Raw genomic sequence first — 24,592 nt, 5'->3', positions numbered from 1 at the left:
GAACATATGAAAGCCTTCCTTCCTTCTCCCCCTGTTTTCTAATGGGATGGTTCTGTGTAGTTGCCATTATTTTGAGTCATTTCTTCCATTATGATTTATTTCATGTCGTTTTTTGCATTTTGCAGGCCTGCTCACTGCAGTTTCCACTTGTTAGCCAGTAGTGCAGAGGAACCTAGGAAAGATAAGATGAGAAGACAAGGCCTCCCCCGCAACAGCCACCCATGGTTCCGGGGGTCACTCTGGGAGGCGCAAGCTCCCACCAGCCCAGCTCCCCCAGACCCCGCTCAGGGTGAGAGGCCAGGGGGAAGGACTAGCAGCTCCACAGCACGGCGGAGCAGGCAGACTCTTCTGGACGCCAAGCTTGGAGTCAGGACAGTGGAGGTCTCAGTGAGAAGTTACCTAAGAGTTCAAATACATTACCAGCAACGTGAAGGCTTAAAACAGCAGACATTTATTCTCTTCCAGCTCTAAAGGCCAGAAGTCCAAACTGAACCTATGGGCTAAAATAACAGTTCCTTCTGGAGGGTCCTGGGGAGTTTGTTCCTCGCTGTGTCCAGTGGCCAGCACTCCCTGGCTTGAGGCTGCCTCACTCCACAACTCTGCCTCCAAGGTCACCTCTCCTGCTCTTCTGCACCCAAATACCCCTTTGCTGCCACCTTGAAAGGACCCTCATGTTCCCATGGCCCCCTGGATACTGCAGCACATGCACTCCTTCTCAAGACCCTTAGCTTAATCACATCTGCAGTTCCTTCTGCCACAGAAGGTGACATTCATGGTCTCCAGGAATCAAGACCCAGCTATCTCTGCAGGTATTCTTCAGCCTGTTATGCCGGCTGGATGTGGGGCAGACTTGAAAGTGTTCCCCAGGTGTACCCTGATTCATCAGCAAAGGACAGCTCACCACTGGCTTGGGAGCTGAAGCCCAACATTTGCCCAGCCGGTGGCTGAATGCTCCGCTGACTCAGATGCGACTTCTCAGCAGCCGGGATTGACTGTAAGGGGGTGGAGGTGGGGGCGGTGAGGCGGGGGGCTGAGTAGTACCTCAAGCTGCTCACCGTGGAGGAACATACTCCACAGAACCGCTCTCGACAAGCCCCAGAACTCATGAACTAACAGCAAAGGCAACAAGGCCAAGGAGGAGCCCGCTGGTTACAGCCCAGAGTTCCTGCAACAGATCAGTAACTCTGCCAACTGGCCACTGAGCGCTCTTGGGATAGGCCACCGCTGAGATGCATCTGTGCTGCCCTGGGGGGGTCTGGGGCAAGGGCCAGATTCACTGAAGTCAGGAGGCTCAGGATCCCTCCAGGTCAGGGCCTCAGCAGTGTTCACAGGGCTGCACACTCCGTAAAATTTCCAAAAGCATGTCATCACAGAGAGGTTAATTCTGTCTCTTCCCACTGCACCTGGCATTGTGTCATTTCTTCCCCTGCTGTTGGGAACAGGTGGGGGCATGGCGGGCTCTGCTCAGGCAGGCTGAGGTGGGAGCAGCCGCTCCCTGGTGTCGTTCAGGTATTGCTGTCGTTCTGGTACAGAAGTGACTCCCAGGAACACAGCCACCTCTCTGTGCTGCGCATCACCAACATAGGGCTGATGGAGTTGGCTAATGTCTTCAATTTAAAAAACGTCTAAAATGTGACAAGTAACCCCTAAAGACCCTGAAATCCTAGGGCTCATATGTAAATCTGATAGAGGTTTTCTCAAATTTAACAATTCTGAGAATGTACACAATATTAGATAAAGGTAATTGATAAAGCTACCATCTGGTAGCTCAGATCGTAAAGAATCTGCCTGCAACGCAGGAGGCCAGGGTTCGATCCTTGGGTCAGGAAGATCCCTTGGAGAAGGGAAAGGCTACCCACTCCAGTATTCTGGCCTGGAGAATTCCATGGGGGTCACAAAGAATGTAACATAACTGAATGACTTTCATTTTCATGTATTCTTGCCTGGAAAATTCCATAGGCAGAGGAGCCTTGCAGACTACAGCCCATGGCGTTGCAGAGTCGGACACAAGTAAGCAACTAACAAACACAGCTAAGGGGAGATGATTGGACGGCAACATCGACTCACTGGACATGCGTCTGAGCCAACTCCAGATGGTGAAGGACAGGGAAGCCTGGCCTGCTGCAGTCTGTGGGGTTGCAGGGTTGGACATGACTGAATAACTGAACAAGCTAAAGGGGCTGTTACCTGAAAACAACTTTACTCCCAAGCTAGTTAAGTTATAAAAATAATCTTTGGTTAAACATGTTAGAGGGGAGACTAAACTATCCTCTCTCTATATAGAAGGGGACATCATGAAAGTGTCACCATCTTAAGAGGTGTATCCAAAAAGCACAGTGGAAACATGTTAGAGAAAATATATCAGGAAGTTAATTGAGGACATTATGTTTGTTTTTTGTGTTTTGTGGTATTTGTGATATCGGTCAACTTTAAAAATTTGTGTTGAGACCTCTTTGGTGGCACAGCCAGTGGTTAAGAATCCACCTTCCAGTGCAAGGGATGCAGGTTGAATCCCTGGTCAGGGAACTAAGGTGCCACGTGCTGCAGGGCAACTAAGCCCTCAGGCTGCAAAGACCCAGTGCAGCCAAAAAAATATTAGTGTTCCATGTTGGGACTTCTTTCCTCACTCTGTTCCCTTAATTTTGGATATATGATCTTGTCCTCCTTCTTAAAAAGGCCCTGAGATGGCTCTCCTTCAGAAGATAGTTGCAAAATTGCTGTGTCTGGGAACCTAGGTTTCAGGAGGGTTCCTGCCATTCCCCAGTGAGAGGGGCTCAAACCTCAACTCTTTGTACAAACAAATGTGCTTTATGCTGAACCCCTCCTTTCTTCTTTAGGAGTCCAGGTACATCCAGGCAGAGGCCTATGACTGTGACCAGCCCCTATGAACACCCTGGGCCCTGAGTCTCCAGTGAGCTTCTCTAGTGGCCAGCATGTCATGTACCATGTTGCAATTTGTTGCTGAGTGAATGGAGAGTGTCCCCTGAGATTCTTCAGGGAGAGGACTCTGGAAGGAGGCACCTGGTTTCCTCTGACTCTGCCCCAGCAGGCTTTTCCTTTTGATTTTCATTAACATCCTTTCCCTTGAATCCTGGTCATGAGTACAATTCTGTGTGCTGAATTCTGTGAGTTCTAGTAAATAACTGAATTCAGGGCCACGGCTGCTCTTGGGGATCCTCAACACAGCTCCCAAATCTGTATAAGCTTTATACCCCTCAAACCTGAATCCACCCAGGTGTGTATGCTGTGACTAGAACACAAAGGCCAGAGAACCAAGGGGTTCTCATTCCTGAAGTGCCCAGACCTTAAACCAGAGATACTACTAGGGGTGGGGGCGGGGGAGGACACTTCCATGAGGGGCACAGTAAGGCATGCAGTATGAAAAGAACAGCCACCCCCCAGTCACTTTGGGCTTCTTAGGCCCAGAACCAACATTATTCTGATTATCCTGAGCTGCTAGGGCCAACCATGCAACAGGCGGGGCACCCAGGGGCTTCCACCTGTGTCAATGGACTACAGCAATCTTGACCTAGTAAGAACAGAAACACGAAGTGTCCACAGTGCTGAGAATAAGGCCTGTGTGACTCCACCGATAACCTGCTCAGTCCACCTGAAGAGCCGAGGGTGAGGGCACTGAGCCAAACAGAGGATGACGGCCATCACGGCCATGGCCCAGGCGCAGTGACAAGGCCTCGTGCGGCAGTATTCCAGACCACCTTGGAGGGGTCACTGGGCCTGGGACTTAGGCCCAAGCCCACCACAGCATGTCTGTTCCACTTGCTCTTCCCACAGCTTGACACTGAACTGCTCCTGTGGGCGGGGAGGGGGGACCATGTCACCTCCCCTTGAGCCTGGCAGACCTTGGTGACTGCCTTGACCCACAGTCTGGCAAGAGTGACACTACCTGACTTCTGGAGGCTAGGTCTTAGAACGCCACAAATACCCACTTTGTTTTGGGAGGCCACCTTGGTGCCGTGCTTTGCGGAAGCCCAGGCTGGATGGAGAGGCCACATGAAGATGTGCTGTCTCTCAGAGCCTCAGTTGAGCCCTGGCCAACAGCCACCACCTGCCACCAAAGACGTGAAGGAGGAAGGCTTCACGGCAATGCCAGTCACTGCCGGTCACCAATGACCACAGACAGGAAAGCCCCAAGTGCACACCGCCCTCAGCCCCTGTGAATGTCGCCTCCCTGTGGTCAATGTCACAGCCCTGCTGATTTATCCTTCCCCGTTCAAACCTGAAGCATGGGATCTGGTTTCTAAGCACTGCAGAGGGGCTGAATAATGCCCTAAGTTGTGTCTGACTCTTACAACCCCATGGGCTATAGCCCACCAGTCTCCTCTGTCCATAAGATTCTCCAAGCAAGAAGACTGGAGTGGGTTGCCATTTCCTTTTCCAGGGGATCTTCCCAACCCAGGTCTCCTCCACTGCAGGTAGATTCTTTACCAGCTGAGCCACCAGAGAAGCCCGAATAATGCAAATGAGGAGGGTAATGAGCTCCCTGATGGTGACCTTGACCACCAAGCAAAAGGTATCTGGAAACAGGAGGCAGCTGTGGAGGAAAACATCTCATCCCTCCTCCTGTGAGCCCCTCTGCTGTTCCAGGGCATTTGACTGACATCAGGCCAGGAAATGCAAGAGGAATGGCAGTAACCCTCTGAAGGGGGAAGGATTATGTAAAAAACTTTCAACATTTATTCCAGGTGGGGGAGGAGGGAGAATCTAACTCCCACACAGCCTTCACTGAGAAAGTCACTGCACTGGGGTTCTATCCCCCAGACCCCGGGACACACATCCACTGCCCACAATGGGGTGGTTGCTGGGTACATTCTACTTATTACTTGATACTCGTATCAACCAAAAAACTATGAGTTCCACAGGATTACTTGGACAGATTTTATAAAATATTTTTGAGTTAAATGCAAAAGTGTATGAAACAATCCCATTTATAAAAATAAGAGTTCCAAAGGCCACTATATGGCTGTACATGTACAACTGCATATACATGTGTCTGTGTGTGACTTGGATGTAATTATGAGTGTGAAGAAAAACATGGAGCCATTTTTTAAGCTATAGTAGATAGGGGGGTGAGTGCAGAGGAACAAGGCAACATGGAAAATTGAAACTAAAAAATTTGACCATGTGTACGTACAACATAAATGTGTCTGCTTTTTAAACGGACAAATGTAAAAACTAAAAGGTTTAAAGAAAAAAAAAAAAAACAGCGAACAGAGAGTGTATCTCAGCTTGGGAGAAGGCCTCCATTTATGACCGCGGGAGAACTTAAGACCAGCAGTGGCGGCTATCGCCCACAAACCTCGAGGGAGATACCAAGCGTCAAGCAGAAGTATAGGCGCGCCAGCGGCGCGGGGAGCGCGGGGCTCAGTGGAGATGCAGAGGAAGAGGCGGCGGCGCGGGGCGGGCAGGCCCGGATGGTAGAGGGAGCCGCCCCCATGACCAACCCGGGAAGAAACGACACGGCGACTCCACGTCCGGCATGCCTCCAGCCCTGCAGGCGCGAGTGCGTACCCCAAAAGGCCGCAAAGGTCCCTCCGCGCGCCGACAGCCGCAGTTCCGCAAGGACCGGAAATGAGATGTGGTGCCCTCGGGAACTCTGGGAGAATCGCAGGGGGGGTCCAGAACCGGAAGTTGGAGTCGGTGCCCCGGAAACCGTAGTCCTGGGGAATCGGAAGTGGGGAGTCAATTCTACCGGGAAGTGTAGTTCTGCCGGGCGCTCAAGCCTGGCTAGCGCCCGGGCGGCATGGCTGGGCTGGAGCTTCTATCGGACCAGGGCTACCGAGTGGACGGGCGGCGCGCTGGGGAGCTGCGCAAGATCCAGGCGCGGATGGGTGTATTCGCGCAGGCCGACGGTTCGGCCTACATCGAACAGGGCAATACCAAGGCGCTGGCGGTGGTCTACGGGCCTCACGAGGCGAGTGGGCGCGCGCGAGCCGGGCTTCCTCCGGGGGCGGCAACTGCGGCTGTGAGGGGCTACCCGGCTGAGTAGAGGCCTCGGGGGTGAGGCTGGCGCGCGCCGCTTTGTGGGGCCGCGGCCAAAGTCCTAACAGTGTCTTGCACGACGGTCCCTGCCTTTCTCCAGCTCTCGCCACTCCGCTTTGTTACTCCTAAAACCGCCAGGGCCGCTCTCACTCGCTCCCTCACCTCTCAGCTCCACTCCGACGTCACCTCCGGGTGACACCTCACCCCATCCCACCCCAGACCAACTTACCTACCCTTTACAAGTCAAGTTCCCTCCTTTACATCCACACCCTTACCTGGTTTCCCGCACCCGCCTTCTCAGACATCAGTTTAACTTATTTCTCACTGTTTGTCTCCTCACTGGAACATAAACTCCGTGAAGACAGAGAGGGTTAATAAAACCGCTTGGGTTTATCACCACTCCAGCGCTGGAGACTTAAGGCCAGAGAGGTAGAAGTAAGCATGGCACTCTTGCAGAGCAGAAAGGCTGGTGATGGGGAAGAGGGGTGGTAATTCCAAATGAGACTGAGGGATTTCTAGGGAAGCAGGAACTCAGGACCTTTGTAAACAGGGAAAAGATTTAGGATTTTTATCTCACGCGTGATGGGAACTCTTTATAAGGTAAGCAGTATATGTATTGTGCAGACGAGGTAGAATCAGACTTGATATATGTAAACAGATTCTCATACAAAGGAAGCATGGGTCAAGAGAGGACGAGTCAAGAGGGGAAACAGGGAGGCCTGTCAGGAGAGAGATCCAGGGACGATGGTGGCTTAGAGCCTGGCCCAATGGCCCTCCCTCGGGCTGTGTTGTTTTGCAGGTAAAGTGGTTGCTTGTTGGGATGTTGGAGGTAGAGGGAGGAGGGGCCTGGCTCATGTGTTCTCCCCCACCCTACCCCAGATCCGAGGCTCTCGGGCACGAGCCCTGCCTGACCGGGCCCTGGTGAACTGTCAGTACAGTTCTGCAACCTTCAGCACAGGGGAGCGCAAGCGGCGGCCACACGGGGACCGCAAGTCCTGTGAGATGGGTCTGCACCTGCGTCAGACCTTCGAGGCAGCCATCCTTACACAGCTCCACCCACGCTCCCAGATTGACATCTACGTGCAGGTGAGCAGGCAGCAGCCCTCAGCCTGTGGAGGGGAGAGAGAAAGGAGGGGTTGGGGTTCAGCAGCTTGAAAGACTCATGCCACTGTGGGGTTCCTGCAGGTCCTGCAGGCAGACGGCGGGACCTACGCAGCTTGTGTGAATGCAGCCACACTGGCAGTGTTGGACGCGGGGATACCCATGCGGGACTTTGTGTGTGCCTGCTCAGCTGGCTTTGTGGATGGAACAGCTTTGGCAGACCTCAGCCATGTGGAGGAAGCAGCTGGGGGCCCCCAGCTGGCCCTGGCCTTGCTACCAGCCTCAGGCCAGATTGCACTGCTTGAGATGGATGCCAGACTGCATGAGGACCACCTGGAGCAAGTGCTAGAGGCTGCTGCCCGGGCTTCCCGGGATGTACATACCGTACTGGACCGTGTGGTCCGGCAGCATGTACAAGAGGCCTCTGTCTTGCTGGGGGACTGAGCACATGGCCACCCAAGCCCAGAATAAAACCTAAGCACCTTCCACTGTACTTTGATCTCTTCCCCACCGCACTTCCTTGCCCTTGGATCCTGGCCTGATGCTGGCTCTAGCAATGACTAAGGGTCCGCCCCCCAGACATGCACTACACACCCCTTGCAGCCTCAGTGCTGCTCACCCTGCTCATCAGGGTGCTTCAGGTGAGCACCCTGAAGAAGGGGGATGTCCCTGGATGAAGTGAGCAGCCTGGGCCAAGAAGGGATTGCTGGGCAGTGAGACACAGCCTGGTATAACGAGCCATGCCCCACGACTATGGAGTCTGTCATTCTCATCCCAACACATCCAGAGTCCTGAGCACAAGTCCTGAGGGGTGGCTTTGGGTATTCACCATGGTCATGTGGGGGCCGTGTCCCACATCCTCTGGATTGTGGCTTGGACTGAAGGGTCTCTTGCCCCCTAGAAGCCTTTTGGGCCTGTCCTGCTACTTCCCTTGGGCTCCAAAAGTACAACAGACACATAATGTCACCTGGAGTCTTCTCAGTTCTGACCCTAAGACAGACACTGCCTGCTGCCCCACCACTGCACCTTCCTCTTTCAGGCTCCCCCTTCTTCCACCTCAGACTTGACTGAGCCCTCACCACCAGGCCCTGCAGCCTGAACCAAGGGGCTGCTCCTTCTCTAATATCCCAGGCACCTCCTGGCCCAGAGAGGGGTGCTTCCCACTTTCTACTCAACACACCCCAGCTCCTTTGAAACCCTTTGGCCAGTAGTTTCATGCACCTTCTTCGCTGTGGTCATCCGACCCCAATGATCTTGGTTCTGGACACATGGTTGATTCCACTCGGCTGGTTTTGGTTATTGACATCCATAGGAATGGACCCGCCAACCCCTTGGCCTCTCTGCGGAAGCCCCCTCACATCCTACCACGGCTGTTAGACCGGTCAGTGCCAGTGGGAGCACCTTCAGAGATCTGGCGTCTATGTTCTTATCGCCGCTTCCGCTTTTACTCCCAGCTGCCCTATTCATCACTCTTCTCTGATTCCAGTTGGAGCCGAGCTTTCTCGGGCGGCTGGTAGTCTTCATTGCCTCCGGTGCGGCACACTGCGGGTAGCCTACCTGGGGGCCGCTCTCTCTGGACTGGCTACGGGCTGGGGAAGCCAGACCCGGCTTCGCTCCCTCCACAGCGGTTCTGCTCTGGGCATGCGCAGCGGCGCGAGGGCAGTCGGGACCGGAAGTACGGGCGGGCGCGGAGCCCGGGTCTGACAGGAGCGGCGCGCGGGGTCGGCTGCCGTAACTAGCAGTGGGAGCGCGGTCCCGGAGCCGCCCGGCCCTGCCATGGGCCTCCTGTCGGACCCGGTGCGCCGGCGCGCCCTCGCCCGTCTCGTGCTGCGCCTCAACGCGCCGCTCTGGTGAGGGCGGGGCCCCGGCGGCAGAGGCCCCTCAGACCGCTCGCGCCGTCCCCTCCCGCCCACTGGGATCAGTCGGGGCCTCAGGCTTGGGGCTCAGCTCTCCCGTCAGGCGTCCCGGGACTCGGTCCAGGTCCCGCAGATATGCCCTCTCCACTCCCAGTGCAGAGACAGAGGCAGGGCCTCTAACGCTTCAGTGGTCCCTCCGTCTCTCCCCGCAGCGTGCTGAGCTATGTGGCGGGCATCGCTTGGTTCCTGGCGCTGGCTTTCCCGCCGCTGACCCAGCGCACTTACATGTCGGAGAACGCCATGGGCTCCACCATGGTGGAGGAGCAGTTTGCGGCCGGAGACCGTGCCCGGAGCCTTGCCCGGGACTTCACTGCCCACCGCAGGAAGTCGGGGTGAGCGGCCGAGCTATGGTTATCAGAGAAGCAATGTCAGTCAAGGCCAGTGAACTCTGCTCAGAAGCTCTCTTTGTGTCTCCAGGGCTCTGCCAGTGGCCTGGCTGGAGCGGACGATGCGGTCAGTGGGGCTGGAGGTCTACACGCAGAGTTTCTCCCGGAAACTGCCCTTTCCAGATGAGACACACGAGCGCTATGTATTGTGGGGGAGGGGTGTGCCTGCAACCGTGAAGCACCTTGAGGGGGCGGGGGGATGTCCTGGGGCCAGAGCAGTCACTGGTGGGCATTTCTAGGACTAGAAGGGGAGGCTCTCAGCCGCCTCGAGTGCGGTCGTGCTGAGGCTCCCCCCCAAATACTGCGTGCAGATGGTGTCGGGCATCAACGTGTACGGCATCCTCCGGGCACCTCGCGCTGCCAGCACGGAGTCCCTGGTGCTCACCGTGCCCTGTGGCCCTGACTCAACCAACAGCCAGGCTGTCGGGTTGATGCTGGCTCTTGCTGCCCACTTCCGGGGTGAGGCTCAGGGGCTCCTACTGGCAAGAGAGGGTTTGGCCACCCTCTCAGACCCTGCTGACCTGCTTCTGGTCTCTAGGGCAGATTTACTGGGCCAAAGACATCATCTTCCTGGTGACAGAACACGACCTGCTGGGCACTGAGGCTTGGCTTGAAGCCTACCACGACGTCAATGTCACTGGTGGGTGCTCTTGCCTGGCCCTGGCCCCTCCCAGGGCCACTGTCCTCACTGGTCACTTGTTGGCAGCTCACTCACCTGCTTCCACAGGTATGCAGTCATCGCCCCTGCAGGGCCGGGCTGGGGCCATCCAGGCAGCTGTGGCCCTGGAGCTGAGCAGCGATGTGGTCACTAGCCTCGACGTGGCTGTGGAGGGGCTCAATGGACAGCTGCCCAACCTGGACCTGCTCAACCTCTTCCAGACCTTCTGCCAGAAAGGGGGGCTCTTGTGCACGCTGCAAGGCAAGGTAGGGCCACCTGCCTGGGTAGCATGGGACCTGTGTGTCGGGCCTATCTGACTTTGTCCCCAAATCTTCTAAGCTGCAACCCCAGGACTGGACCTCAATAGATGGGCCACTTCAGAGTGTACAAACGCTGTTGCTCATGGTTCTGCAGCAGGCCTCCGGCCGCCCCCACGGTGCCCATGGCCTCTTCCTGCGCTACCGCGTGGAGGCCTTGACCCTCCGTGGCATCAATAGCTTCCGTCAGTATAAGTATGATCTGGTGGCGGTGGGCAAGTAAGTGGCTTCTGATCTCCCCTTTGCATGCTTGGGGCGGGGTAGTGAGTGGGTGCCTGGGGATCTGGCTGTCTATGACCCTGGCCCACACCCGACAGGGCTCTGGAGGGCATGTTCCGCAAGCTCAACCATCTTCTGGAGCGCCTGCACCAGTCCTTCTTCTTCTACCTGCTCCCTGCACTCTCCCGCTTTGTCTCCATCGGCCTCTACATGCCGGCCGCCGGTTTTTTGCTCCTGGTCCTCGGTCTCAAGATATCCTCTGCCTCCACTGTCTGTTTGTGGCTGGCTTCAGGTCCCCCCACTCTAGGCTGGGGAGAGCTCTCCATCCTTGGGGTGGGGGAGTAGGAGTGAGCCCTGGGTCCCCCACTGGGCAGAGCCCATGACACCTCTCATCAGGGTCCTTGACTTATCCACGCTCTGGAACTGTGGATGCAGCTGCATGAGGCTGGAGTGGGTCCTGAGGAGGCTGGGAAGACCCCTGGGTCCAGTCCCCCCCACCCTCCAACACAGGTGATGGTTCCCCCTCCTGCTATTGGGGTGAGGTTTTAGGGTCCCAGCTGGTAATTACTGCTGCTGCTCAGTGTCAGCTGCAGAGGAATGGGGAGGGTCCTTGGGACTCCTTGGTCCTAGGATCCGTCTCCAAGTGCCCGTGTGCCCTGCAGGGTGTGGGGCTGGCCTCGCTTGTGGCACCCTTGCTGGTCTCCCAGGCCATGGGCCTGGCACTCTACGTCCTACCAGTGCTGGGTCAACATGTGGCCACCCAGCACTTCCCCGTGGCTGAGGCCGAGGCTGTAGTGCTGACGCTACTGGCCATCTATGCAGCTGGCCTGGCGCTGCCACACAACACCCACCGGTGAGGAGCTGGGCTGGGTCGTTGTGGGCAGGTGCACCCTGGATGTGCAGGCGGCTGCCTCTGAGCCCCTTGCCTTGCAGGGTGGTGAGCACACAGGCCCCAGACAGGGGCTGGATGGCGCTGAAACTGGTGGCCCTCATCTACCTGGCACTACAGCTGGCCTGCATCACCCTCACCAACTTCTCTCTGGGCTTCCTACTGGCCGCCAGCATGGTGCCTGCTGCTGCCGTCACCAAGCCCTCTGGGCCCCGGTACGTGCTGCTCAGCCCCCGCTGCAGAGCCTGCACCCCTCCCCAGGGGTTCCACCTCACACATTCCTCCTCCCCACCTGGTGCCTCTGCCCCGCCCCAGGCCACTCTACACTGCCCTGCTGGTGCTGACGAGCCCAGCAGCTACACTCCTGGGCAGCTTGTTCCTGTGGCGGGAGCTGCAGGAAGCACCACTCTCCCTGGCCGAGGGCTGGCAGCTCTTCCTGGCCGCACTGGCCCAAGGCGTGCTGGAGCATCACACCTACGGCTCCCTGCTCTTCCCGCTGCTGGCTCTGGGCCTCTACCCCTGCTGGCTGCTCTTCTGGAACGTGCTCTTCTGGAAGTGACGGAGGCAGCTAGGAGTTCCCCACGTTCTCTTCTTCCTAGGAAATAAACAGTTCTGTTTCAGATGTCCTTTGGGCTCCTGGCCCGCTGTCTGCTGTGTGTGTGGGGGGCCACAGGCCCTGTCGCGAGAAACTGCCTGCAGGGCCTGGCACCCTGCTCTGCTGCTTCTGGTCCACTTACCATGTGGCAGGAGTGAGGGCCCCATTGCCAGCCTTGGGAGGAGAGCCTGGGTAGACACTCAGACCTGACTGCAGCCCCAAGTGGACTCCCAACGTCGGGGGTCTCTGTGCATCATGGTCCAGTGCTGAGCAGGAGGAAGCACGGCAGGCAGTGCTTGGGGGCCTGATGGGAGCTAAGGTGCCCAGAGACCCCCACAGCGCCATCTCCGGTGCTGGAACTAAGGGGACACAGGAGGCCTCAGGTATGGGGAATGTCGGCCAGAACTTTGATGTGGGCTTGGGGTGCAGCAGGAGGAGCCCCTCTCCCGTCCTCCTGGGAGTGACCACGAGAGATGGGACAGAGATGGAGCTGCTGAGCCCACCCAGCTCCACCCAGAGCAACAGCCCAGGACAGGGGCGACCTGAGTACCGAGGGGCAGGGCACTGACGCGGGGCTGCACAGAGGCCTCAGGCTGGGCCAAGCCTCCTGAGAGGGACTGGGATGTCCAGTGCCTGTTGGGGAGGGGAGGAAAGCAAAGTGGGCCGTCTGGTGATGCCAGGGCCGCATGAGGCTGAGAGTCAAGGTGCCCTGCCAGGGCAGCGAGCCCAGCACAGTCCTGCGAGCCTCAGTGCTGAAAGGAGCTCACCAGCTCCAGACACCCTCCCGCAGCACCACATCCTGAAGTGGGGTGATCTGGGACCATCCCAAGGAGGAAGCTCCAGGCCCCAGACCCCCTACCCAGGCTTGCCTCTGTGTTGGGGCTCCTCTTGTGCGAGACTTCCCTCAACACCTACGGGTCCCTGACTCCACCGTGGGAGAGGGCCAGCACCTGGAGGGCTTTACTCTGGGACTTCTCAGCATTGAAGGGCATGGGCACCCTGGGTCCAGATTGTTGGGGATGGGCTGGAGCAAGGGTGCTGGAGACCACTGTGACTGCAGCCTGCCCTTGGCCTGTATGTCTTCTAGTCACTTGCCCTTTTGAAAAAACTCCAGATCCTGAGGCTGGGCAAAACTTGCAGCCCACCCCCCACCCCGGCACCCCCAGAAATGCCTCCAGGCTAGCCTCTCTCGGGACTCTCCCCTGGTGAGTCAGGCACCACCGGTCTGCGGGCTCCCGTCTTACAAGGCAGAAGAGGTCTCGGCTCTGCTGTGGTCTCCCTGTTGACTGCAGACCAGCATCGAATACAAAACCCCTTCCAGGCATTCTACCTGGGCTTCGGCCTTGATCAGCCATTTTAAACTAGACTTCGGCAGTCACTTAAAACACAAATTGTGGAAATATGTTACCTCATGAAACCACTGTTAGCTGTTTGAGCTTAGCTTTGCAGAACTGGATTTTGGCACTGATTTTCATTAATGTCACTTGTGCTGTACATTTTATAAAGAAAGAAAATGTCAGGCTCTCAAGATACAGATGAGATGTACAAAGGCTGAGCATGAGTTCCTACAGGGTTTACTCTGAAGGTATCCCTCTCCCTCAGTTACGGAACCCTCATTTTGGCATGAGCACAGGCCACCCTGTGTAAAGATGCTCCTAGACTACGTGCAGCTAGGTGAGGTCGTGTGACTACAGAGGCCTCTAGACCTGAGCAGAAGCTTCAAGGGTGAGTCCAGTTCAGTTCAGTCACTCAATCATGTCTGACTCTTTGGGACCCCATGGACTGCAGCACACCAGGCCTCCCTGTCCATCACCAACTCTCTGAGTTTACTCAAACTCATGTACATTGAGTTGGTGATGCCATGCAACCATTTCATCCTTTTTCATGCCCTTCTCCACATGCCTTCAACCTTTCCCAGCTGCAGGGTCTTTTCAAATGAGTCAGTTCTTCGCATCAGGTGGCCAAAGAATTGGAGTTTCAGCTTCAGCATCAGTCCTTCCAATGACTATTCAGGACTGATTTCCTTTAGGATGGACTGATTGGATCTCCTTGCAGTCCAAGGGACTCTCAGGAGTCACCACAGTTCAAAAGCATCAGTTCTTCAGTGCTCAGCTTTCTTTATAATCCAACTCTCACATCCATACAAGACTACTGGAAAAACCATAGCTTTGACTAGATGGACCTTTGTTGACAAAGTAATGTCTGCTTTTTAATATGCTGTCCAGGTTGGTCATAACTTTTCTTCCAAGGAGTAAGCATCTTTTAATTTCATAGCTGCAGTCACCATCTGCAGTGATTTTGGAGCCCCATAAAGTCCCATCTATTTGCCATCTATTTGCCATGAAGTGATGGGACCAGATGCCATGATCTTTTCTGAATGTTGAGTTTTAAGCCAACTTTTTCACTCCCTTCTTTCAGTTTCATCAAGGGGCTCTTTAGTTCTTCACTTTCTGCCATACGGGTGGTGTCATCTGCATATCCAAGGTTATTGATATTTCTCCTGGCAAGCTTGATTCCAGCTTGTACTTCTCCCAGCCCGGAATTTCACATGATGTACTCTGCATATACATTAAATAAGCAGGGTGACAATACACAGCCTTGACGTCCTCCTTCTAACTGTTCTAACTGTTGCTTCCTGACCTGCGTATAGATTTCTCAAGCGGCAGGTCATGTGGTCTGCTATTCCCATCTCTTGAAGAATTTTCCAGAGTTTGCTGGAAGTTCACAGTTCACATACTGTTGAAGCCTGGCTTGGATAATTTTGAGCATTACTTTGCTAGCGTGTGAGATGAGTACAATTGTGCGGTAGTTTGAGCATTCTTTGGCATTGCCTTTCTTTGGGCTTGAAATGAGAACTGACCTTTTCCAGTCCTGTGGCCACTGCTGAGTTTTCCAAATTTGCTGGCATATTGAATGCAGCACTTTCACAGCATCATTTCTTAGGATTTGAAATAGCTCAACTGGAATTCCATCACCTCCACTAGCTTTGTTTGTGATGGTGCTTCCTAAGGCCCATTTGACTTCACATTCCAGGATGTCCGGCTCTAGGTTGGTGATCACAGCATCGTGATTATCTGGGTCATGAAGATCTTTTTTGTATAGTTCTTCTGTGTATTCTTGCCACCTCTTTTTAATATCTTCTGCTTCTGTTAGGTCCCTACTATTTCTGTCCTTATTGTGCCCATCCCTAGGGTGAATCCATGCAGACATCAAACAGCTGCTTCTTTCCCATTCTCGGGGATGTGGAATGAAGCACGTCAGAGATGTAAGCTTCAGCCCACCCTGTGGGTTGGAGGAGACAAGAGGGTGCCTCCCAGGACCTCCAAGACCCTGGGCTGCTAAACTAGGCTTCATTTACAAGAAAGAGAAACAAATCTCTATCATGTTTGGGTCATTATTTGGAGTTTTCTGACACTTCAGTCCAGTTCCTACAAGGGGGACTGTTGCTGAGCTACCCAGAAATTCTCAGGCAGTTGCCAGCTGGAAGCGTCTACAACTGTGCGAATCTGTTGTGTTGATCACCAATCTTAGTAATAAGTATTCAATATTCCTTTGCAGCTTGCCTCCCACACCCCAGAACAGGGGCTCTGTGGGGCAGGGCCTCTGTCTTACTTTCTGCCTCTTTTCCAGCAGAGCCAAGGACTGGAAAGGTAGACTATACACCTGTGTTTGTTGAATGAAAGAAAAGAATCAGAGGGAGCCCTTCTGGAGGTCCAGGAGGAAACTGGGTTCAGGCCCGCCGCCATCCTCGGGGCTCAGGGCTGGGGATACGGGGTGAGGACTGTGAGGTCGAGGGTGCAGGACCCGCCTCAGGACACACAGCAGCTTCCCCACACCCAGGCCTTCTGCAGACGCTCTGCAGTTGGCTCGCTGTCCCAGGTTAGCTCTGTGCTCTTCTCAGACCCTTTGCCAAGTCACCCCATTCCACCTGGGGCTTCAAGGTGGGGGCTCTGGGCTGCCTTAGGTTTCTTTCCAGGTTCCAGCTGCCTTCATGCCCACACTCAAGTCCTGCCTCCTGTCTAGGTCCCTCTTCTGAGGCCACATCGGTCACCTCTGCCTCCTGGATGTGCCACGGTCCCCTTTAAGTCATCTCTTCCCAACCTGAATACCTACTCTGCATGCACCTCCTCCCTGTGCCTTCACCCAATTCTGGACCTGGGGTCCACTTTACCTCTCTTCCAGGGATGCCCCTTGCATCCAGGATAAAATTAAGCCTCCTCACCTTGCTCTCCAAGATCTGCACAACCAACTCCTGCCTTCAGAACATTTTTATTGTGCACAAAAGTAACACTGTACACCCACTCCCCTTTCATCCTTACCCTATTTTCTGTCTCTAGGTTTCCGGAAACTGGACTTTGGTAAGAATGAATAGGATCCCTTATCTGCAGGGCATCCATTCCAGGACACCCAGTGGATGCTTGAAACTCTGGATAGCACTGAGTCTGACTTTCTGTTCCTGTCTTCCACCCACAAATTTAATGCCTTTTCCATTGTAACCAAGCACTTAAGGTTAGGGTTAACAGGCTTCCATATTTGTGGCTTGTGGGCTCTAAAGCACTGGCTCAGTAATTGTGGTGCATGGGCTTAGATGCCCCAAAGCATGTGGAATCTCTCCAGACCAGAGATAGAACTCGTGTTCCTTGCACTGGCAGGTGAATTCTTATCCATTGTACCACTGGGGAAGTCTAATAACAGTAATTTAGAATTCTAAATTTCCCTCTTAGCATCTCTCTTGATGAGAGTTTTGATATGTTGTGTTTTCATTTTCATTCATCTCAAAGTATTTTCTAATTTTTTCTGTGATTTCTTCTTTGGATTTTTTTTTTAAGAGTATGTTATTTAATTTTCACATAATTGTGAATTTCCCTACTCTCCTTCTGTTACTGATTTTTAATTTCATTCTGTTGTGGTCAGAGAACATACTTTATAATTTTACTACTCTTAAGTTTATTGAAAATATTTATCTATCCTAAAGAACATTCCATGTGCACTTGGGAGGAATATGTACTCTCCTGTTGGGTGGGGTGTTACACGGATGTCTTTAGGTCTGGTTGGCTTGCTGTGTTGCTCAAGTCTTTCTTTTCTTTGCTGATGGTCTGTCTATTTGTTCTATCCATTACTGGGAGTGGGGTACTGATGTCTCCCAACTGTTATGTTAAATGTTATTTTTCTCCCTTCAATTCTGTACAGTTTTGCTTCGTGTATTTTGGGGCTCTGCTAGTCTAATATATCTTTATAACTGTCATCTTGATGAACTGATTTTTTTTTTCCATTATAAAATGTCCTTCTTTAACGCTAGTATCAACATCTGTCTTTAAGTTTATATTGTTTGATATGAGTATAGCCCCTCTAACTCTTTTGGTTACTTTTGGTTACTGTTGGTGTGGTATATATTTTTCCAAATTTTTACTATTTGTGTCTTTGAATATAAAATGTGTTTCTTATAGGTATTGTATAGTTGGATCATGACTTTTTAAAAATCCATTATTCTAAGCTCTGCCCTTTAATTGGTGACTTTAATCTATTTACATTTAATGTAATTAATGATATAGTACAATTGTATCTGCTGTCTTGATATTTGGGCTTCCCTCATAGCTCAGTCGGTAAAGAATCTGCCTGCATTGCAGGAGACCTGGGTTCGATTTCTGGTTGGGAAGATCCCCTGGAGAAGGAAATGGCAACCCACTCCAGTATTCTTGCCTGGAGAATCCCATGGACAGAGGAGCCTGGCGGGCTGCAGTCCCTGGTGTTGCAAGAGTCAAACATGACTTAGTGACTAAACCACCACAGCCCACCAGGCTTCTCCGTCCATGGGATTTGCCAGGCAAGAGTACTGGAGTGGGGTGCCATTGCCTTCTCCGCAGGAGTTTTTAAATCAGATAGAACAAAAGTTACGAAAAGCATTTGTACTTGTCTGTGTAGTTGCCTGTGCTGGTGCTTTTATTTGCTCATGTGGATTTGAGTTATCGTCCAGTGTTCTTTCATTTCAGCCTAAGGACTCCATTTGGTATTTCTTGGAGGGCAGGGTGTTTGTGAGAAACTCTCCGTTTATCTGGAAACGTCTTAATTGCCTCCTTTTTTTTTTTTTTTGAGAGATGGTTTTGCCAGATATAGAATTCTTGGTTGGCAGATTTACCTGGTTTATTCTTTCAGCATTTGAACCAGGCCATACCACCACCTTCTGGCCTCCATGGTTTCTGGTATGAGATTTTCTGTTAATTTTATTGAGGACTACTTATATTCGATGAGTCACTTCTCTCTTGCTGTTTTTTTTCGAGGTTTTTTTTTTTTCTTTCTTTTTAAAAATGTATGATGTGTACAGGTGAACTTCATCCTACTTGGGGTTCTTTAACTTCCTGTATGTGTAGAATACATACATGTTTGTTTGTTTGTTTCAGTCAAATTTGGAAAGTTTTCAGTCACAATTTCTTTAAATATTGTTTTTGTCCCTCACTTTCTTTCTCCTTTGCTCCTGAGAATTTTGTATAGATTGGTATGCTTAGTGATGTCCCACAGGTCACTGAGGCTATGTTAATTTTTACCCCTTTTTTTTTGGTCTGTTTTACAGATCAGACGATCTCAATTGACATAACTTCAAGTTTGCTAATTCTTTCATCTACTTACTCAAACCTGCAGTAGAGCCCTTCAGTAAAATGTTTCATTTCCATTGTTGTACATTTCAACTCCATAATTTCTATTTGGATTCTCTTTGTAATTTCTTTGTATTGACATTCTCTATTTCATGAGACATTATTATACTTTCCTCTAGTTTTTTAGATATTATGGCTCATTGAACATACTTTTTAATTCAATTTTTTATTAAATTTTTTTTACTTTTAGTGGAGTATAGTTTATTGACAATGTTGTGTGTTAGTTTCTGCTAGACAGCAAAGTGAAACAGTTACACATACACATACATCCTCTCTTTTAGATTCTTTTCCCATGTGACTCATTACAGAGTACTGAGTAGAGCTACCTGTGCTATACAGAAAGTCCTCATTAGTTATCTCTTTTATATGTAGTAGCATGTATATATCATATTTAGCCCCCCTTTCTTTAAATATATTTAGCTAAGTTTCCCCAGGAGTAGTTCCTATTGATTGGTTCTTTTTATTCCCATTTATAGGCCAGACCCTCTCCTTTCTTTAGATGTCACATAATTTTTTTGTTGAAAACTAGGCATTTTAAATGATTTGTTGTGGTTGTTCAGTCACTCAGTCACGTCCAACTCTTTGAGATCCCATGGACTGCAGCATGCCAGGCTTCCCTGTCTTTCACTATCTCCTGGAGTTTGCTCAAACTCATATCCACTGAGTTGGTGATGCCATACAACCATCTCATCCTATGTCGCCCCCTTCTCCTCCTGCCCTCAATCTTTCCCAGCATCAGGGTCTTTTCCAGTGAGTTGGCTGTTTGCATCAGATGGCCAGAGTACTGGGGCTTCAGCTTCAGCATCAGTCCTTCCAATGAATATTCAGGGTTGATTTCCTTTAGGACCGACTGGATTTAATGATACAAAGTGGAAATTCTGGACATTAGATTCCAAGTTTTGTTACTGTTGCTGCTGTGGTAGTTGCATTTGTATAGTGACATTTCTCAACTAATTCTATCAAGTAAGTCTACTCTTTGTCATAGGTAGCCAGCGAAGTCTCTACCTGGTTAGCTCAGTGGTCAGATAAATGACTGGACAGAAATTTCCTTAAGTGTCTGGGACCAATAATTGTTCAGTTGCTCAGTCATGTCTGACTCTTTTTGACCCCATGGACTGCAGCATACCAGGGTTCCCTGTCCTTCACAGTCTCTTAGAGTTTGCTGAAACTCATGTCCATTGAATTCGTGATGCCATCCAACCACTTTATCCTCTGTTGTCCCCTTCTTCTCCTGCCTTCAAATCTTTCAAAGCATCAGGGTCTTTGCCAATTAGTTGACTGTTCGCATCAGGCGGCCAAAGTACTGGTGCTTCAGCTTCAGCATCAGTCTTTCCAATGAATATTCAGGACTGATTTCCTTTAGGATTGACTGGTTCAATCTCCCTGCTGTCCAAAGGACTCTCAAGAGTCTTCTCCAGTACCACAGTTTGAAAGCATTGATACTTCAGAGCTCAGCCTTTTTTATGGTTCCACTCTCACATCCATACATGACTACTGGAAAAACCATAGCTTTTACTAGAGAGAACTTTGCTGGCCAACTGATGTCTCTGCTTTTCAATACACTGTCCAGGTTTGTCATAGCTTTTCTTCCAAGGAGCAAGTGTCTTTTAATTTCATAACCAATAAATCTCCATCTTTTCTAAGTGGCTCTGGGTGCATGTGGGACATGCTTCAGAATTCAGCCAGGCAGTTTGCAACTCTGCTTTAGGCTTCAACTGTGCACAGAGCCTCAAGGTTAGCCAGAAGTGAGCACTTAGGGCTTTTTCTGGTCTTTCATGAGTGTATACACTGTCCTACTTATGTTTGGGATTTTCTATATTCTGGAAATACGTGCTGTGCTGTACTTAGTCGCTCAGTTGTGTCCAATTCTTTGCGACCCCCATAGAATGTAGAGCCCGCCAGTATCCTCTGTCCATGGGGATTCTCCAGGCAAGAATACCGGAGTGGGTTGCCATGCCCTCCTCCAGGGGATTTTCTCAACCCAGGGATGAAACCCAGGTCTCTTGCATTGCAGGCAGATTCTTCACCGTCTGGGCACCCTGTGGACATTGTATTCCCTTTTCTTCATTTCAAGCTTTTTGGTTAGTCTATTACTTGAGCCAGTTGTTCTCCATTGCTTCCGGGAAATTACAACTTTGAAATTACACTTGCCAGAATTGCCTTTAACAGTCTTAGGGGTTAGGCTAACAGCCCTGGACAAGCTGATTAGGCTTGGCAAGTGGGGTTTACAGGGGGCCATCAGACTGGTTAAATAATGGCAATTCTTTGCAATGAAGGTGTTCTTCCACCGCTCCAAGTCTGGAAATATTGTTGGACGAAAGCATGCAATAAAGCGGTGGATTCCAGGTTAGGGACGTCTAGGCGTAGGCACGCAGCACAGCTGAGCCTGGAGAGACCAGCTGCGGGACTAGGGTAACCTGGTAGTTGGGCGTTGTCACGGCAACAGAGAGACGCAAAACCAACTTGCACAACCGCCGGTTTCCAAGACGACTGGAGTAGCACCCCGACGCGGTGCGCGGCCCTGAAGGACAGAGCCCGCTCCCGCCCCGCCCCCTCACACGCCTCCCGGCTATCGCGAGGTTTAACATCCTCTGCCGTCGCAGAGGCCGACGGGAGCGGTGGCCGCGCTGAAGAGGGCCAAGATGGCGGCTGCGGCGGCTACGCTTCGCGGGGCGATGGTGGGCCCGCGGGGCGCGGGGCTGCCGGGAGCGCGGGCCCGAGGTCTGCTGTGTGGCGCGCGGCCTGGGCAGCTCCCACTACGGACACCCCAGGTGAGCTCTGGCCCTGAAACTGGCCGCCGCGCGGCCCCGCATCCCGCTGAAGGTCACCGCGGGGAGGCTCCCGGCGCGGGCTTGGCAGCGCGGGAGCGGCCTCTGCACCCGGGCCCCCGCCTCGGCCGGACCCCCGCCGCCTGCTGACCTTGGGCGCCTGGGAGCAGGGCTGGCCTCTACTCCTCCGAGCATCACAAGGGCCTGGTGCCGAGCGTGGGGGGCGGCGGGGCGGGATCGCCGCCGGCTCGGGACCGGGGGCTTCCCCGGGGGTCGCGCCGAGGCTCGCTCCGGCCCGGGCCTCCCAGAATGGGCCCGCGTCCTGAACTGACCCCAGCCTGACCTCGGCAGCTGCTTGTGACCTTGGCCTGTCCCCGCACCCTTGCTCACTTCGGCCTGATTCCCGGCCCAGGATCCAAGAGCACGCCTCACATCTCCTCCTCGGGGACGGAGCGGGTCGAGGGGTCCGCGGCGGGGAGGGCAGCGGCGCGCTAGGTGGCCGGTGTTGGGTGCATGAGAGTCAGATCCCTAGGTAGGGCTGGGTGGTGTTCTGAAAGGCGCTGAGCGGGACTCTTGCAGGCAGTGTCCTTGTCGTCGAAGTCTGGCCTGTCCCGGGGCCGGAAAGTGATTCTGTCAGCGCTGGGCATGCTGGCGGCAGGGGGTGCAGGGCTGGCAGTGGCTCTGCATTCTGCCGTGAGTGCTAGTGACCTGGAGCTGCACCCTCCCAGCTATCCGTGGTCCCACCGTGGCCTCCTCTCCTCCCTGGACCACACCAGGTGTGTGGCTGGCTGGGGGAGTTTATGGGTGGACCGGGTGGGGTGGAATCCTTGGCGCCCCTAACCCTGTCTCTCTCTCCAGCATCCGGAGGGGTTTCCAGGTGTACAAGCAGGTGTGCTCTTCCTGCCACAGCATGGACTACGTGGCCTACCGCCATCTGGTGGGCGTGTGCTACACAGAGGATGAGGCCAAGGCGCTGGCTGAGGAGGTGGGCACCAGGCATGCAGAGGACCCAAGGATTGGGGCTCCTCCTGTGCTGGACAGCAGGTTTGTGATGGGGCTCTCCGTGGCAGGTGGAGGTTCAGGACGGCCCCAATGAAGATGGGGAGATGTTCATGCGCCCAGGGAAGCTGTCTGACTACTTCCCCAAACCGTACCCCAACCCCGAGGCTGCGCGGGCAGCCAACAATGGAGCACTGCCCCCTGACCTCAGCTACATCGTGCGAGCTAGGTAAGGGGCTGCCTGCAGGATGGTGTGGGGAGTGGGGAAGGCCCACCTCATGGCAGAGGCTGAGGACACCCCGATCTGGTCCCAGGCACGGTGGTGAGGACTACGTCTTTTCCTTGCTCACCGGCTACTGTGAGCCGCCCACTGGGGTGTCGCTGCGAGAAGGCCTCTACTTCAACCCTTATTTTCCTGGCCAGGCCATTGGCATGGCTCCTCCAATCTACAATGAGGTCTTGGAGTTCGATGATGGTGAGAGGCCCCCACCCTGGGGATGGGCAAGTTGGGTCCTGTTTTCTTGCCCCAAGAGGTCTTGCACCTTCCTTGGTTTGGGGCACTATGTATGTGTAAGAAGCATGGGTCATATTCATGCCATCCATGTACTGAGGGTGGAGGCTGGGTTCCATCCCTCTTGAAGCTTTGGGCAGGGACCCCCACAGACAGCCCTTAGACCACTTGTCCTTGACTCAGGCACCCCAGCTACCATGTCCCAGGTAGCCAAGGATGTGTGTACCTTCCTGCGCTGGGCAGCTGAACCAGAACACGACCATCGCAAACGCATGGGGCTCAAGGTGAAGGGACTGGGCTGAGGGGCACGGTGGGCCTGGGGATAGGCTGGGAGCTGAGCAGGGGTTCTTTCTGCCTCCCTCCTCTGAGCCTGCCTCATCCCCAGATGCTGCTGATGATGGGCTTGCTTCTGCCCCTGGTCTACGCCATGAAGCGGCATAAGTGGTCAGTCCTCAAGAGCCGAAAGCTGGCCTATCGGCCGCCCAAGTGACCCTACCCAGTGTCTGTTTGCTGTCCTGAGCTTCAGGGTCCTCAAGCCCGGGAGCCACACTGGGCCTGTTGAGGTCTCAGGTGGCCCTCCTGGCCAAGCCCCTCTTCCTCTGGGACAAGAGGGGGAAGGGCAGGAGCTGGGGCTTTAGTTCCAGATCATTCAGCGCCCACGGTGGAAATAAATTAAGTTTCTCAACACACTGACCTGAACTATCATGTGATAGGAGTATAGTTTTGCATGGGACTCTGGGCTTCTCAGGTGGTGGTAGTGGTAAAGGACCCACCAGATGAGGGTTCAGTCCGAGTCGGGGAGATCCCCTGGAGGAGGGCATGGCAACCCACTCTAGTGTTCTTGCCTGGAGAATCCCATGGACAGAGGACCCTGGCGGGCTACAGTCTATGGGGCCAGAAGAATCAGACACAACTGAAGCAACTTAGCACGCGCGTGCAGACACACACACACACACGATGGGACTGGGACCCTTGCCCTGAGAGCTCCCGGGGGTGTCCAGTGTAGTGTGGTCAGGATTGCCCTGCACGGGCTGTTGGCTGAGAGTCCAGTCAGCACCGAATGTAGGGCAGGAAACAGAGAACTGGAAAATAGCAACATTAATTAGAGTGGCCAGTATTTGGTCACAGGTGAAGAGGGGGGCCCTGAGCCCTGCTGCAGTAACTGAAGTCAAGTGAAACCACTTGATTTTCATCCTGAGAGCAGCAGGGAGCCCTGGTGCGTATCAACCAGGGAGAGGCTGCAGGATTGATCCTAGGACTGGAGGCGGCTGGGAGAGGCTCTCAGCCCTGCCAAGGAAGCAGAGAGGCAGGCAGAGGCCAGTGGAAGGAGCTCCTGGTCTCTTGGCTGGGCAGCTGGAGGTGCTTGCTGTAAACTTGAGAATGGTCCTCATCTCTGAGGGGATAGCCCCTCCTGGCAGTCCACAGGGTGGCTGGGAGTGGCCAGGTTTACACAGCCATGGACCTGTCAGTGGGTGGAGGGCCAGGGCGGTGCTTCTTGGCAGTGGCCTGTGGCCCTGGCCCAGGGCTCTTTGCTTCAGAGCTTTTCTTGTCCCCAAGCAGGGAGTGTGAGGGGCAGCAGGGTG

At 53.4% G+C, this 24,592-nt stretch overlaps 3 protein-coding genes across 4 annotated transcripts; all 3 read left to right on the top strand.

Moving 5' to 3' along the window:
• Positions 1 to 5,686: 5,686 nt before the first annotated feature.
• On the top strand, positions 5,687 to 7,587 carry EXOSC4 (exosome component 4). Its single transcript, XM_052651835.1, has 3 exons — positions 5,687 to 5,932; positions 6,880 to 7,086; positions 7,186 to 7,587. The coding sequence occupies exons 1-3, from the start codon at positions 5,762 to 5,764 to the stop codon at positions 7,543 to 7,545; spliced, it is 738 nt and encodes a 245-aa protein (XP_052507795.1). The 5' UTR covers positions 5,687 to 5,761; the 3' UTR covers positions 7,546 to 7,587.
• A 1,195-nt stretch (positions 7,588 to 8,782) lies between these two features.
• Positions 8,783 to 12,106, top strand: GPAA1 (glycosylphosphatidylinositol anchor attachment 1). Of its 2 annotated transcripts, none has more exons than XM_052651650.1 (12): positions 8,783 to 8,951; positions 9,170 to 9,349; positions 9,435 to 9,546; positions 9,715 to 9,862; positions 9,942 to 10,043; positions 10,131 to 10,327; positions 10,476 to 10,597; positions 10,696 to 10,849; positions 11,012 to 11,107; positions 11,260 to 11,450; positions 11,531 to 11,701; positions 11,802 to 12,106. In XM_052651650.1, exons 1-12 carry the CDS (start codon positions 8,878 to 8,880, stop codon positions 12,043 to 12,045), a joined length of 1,791 nt encoding a protein of 596 aa, XP_052507610.1. In that variant the 5' UTR covers positions 8,783 to 8,877; the 3' UTR covers positions 12,046 to 12,106. The 2 variants fall into 2 exon arrangements, with proteins under 2 accessions (XP_052507610.1, XP_052507609.1); XM_052651649.1 differs by having other exon boundaries at positions 10,401 to 10,597.
• Positions 12,107 to 21,348: 9,242 nt separating this feature from the next.
• On the top strand, positions 21,349 to 23,696 carry LOC128059285 (cytochrome c1, heme protein, mitochondrial). The gene is made up of 7 exons (XM_052651691.1): positions 21,349 to 21,502; positions 22,079 to 22,275; positions 22,358 to 22,484; positions 22,570 to 22,727; positions 22,813 to 22,973; positions 23,193 to 23,293; positions 23,395 to 23,696. Exons 1-7 carry the CDS (start codon positions 21,374 to 21,376, stop codon positions 23,497 to 23,499), a joined length of 978 nt encoding a protein of 325 aa, XP_052507651.1. The 5' UTR covers positions 21,349 to 21,373; the 3' UTR covers positions 23,500 to 23,696.
• Positions 23,697 to 24,592: the final 896 nt, after the last annotated feature.

This window comes from Budorcas taxicolor, chromosome 14 (genome assembly GCF_023091745.1).
Source record: "Budorcas taxicolor isolate Tak-1 chromosome 14, Takin1.1, whole genome shotgun sequence".
NCBI classification, from domain to species: Eukaryota; Metazoa; Chordata; class Mammalia; order Artiodactyla; family Bovidae; genus Budorcas; species Budorcas taxicolor.
Note: the sequence above shows the minus strand (reverse complement) of the source record. Positions and strands in the feature narration are given on the sequence as shown.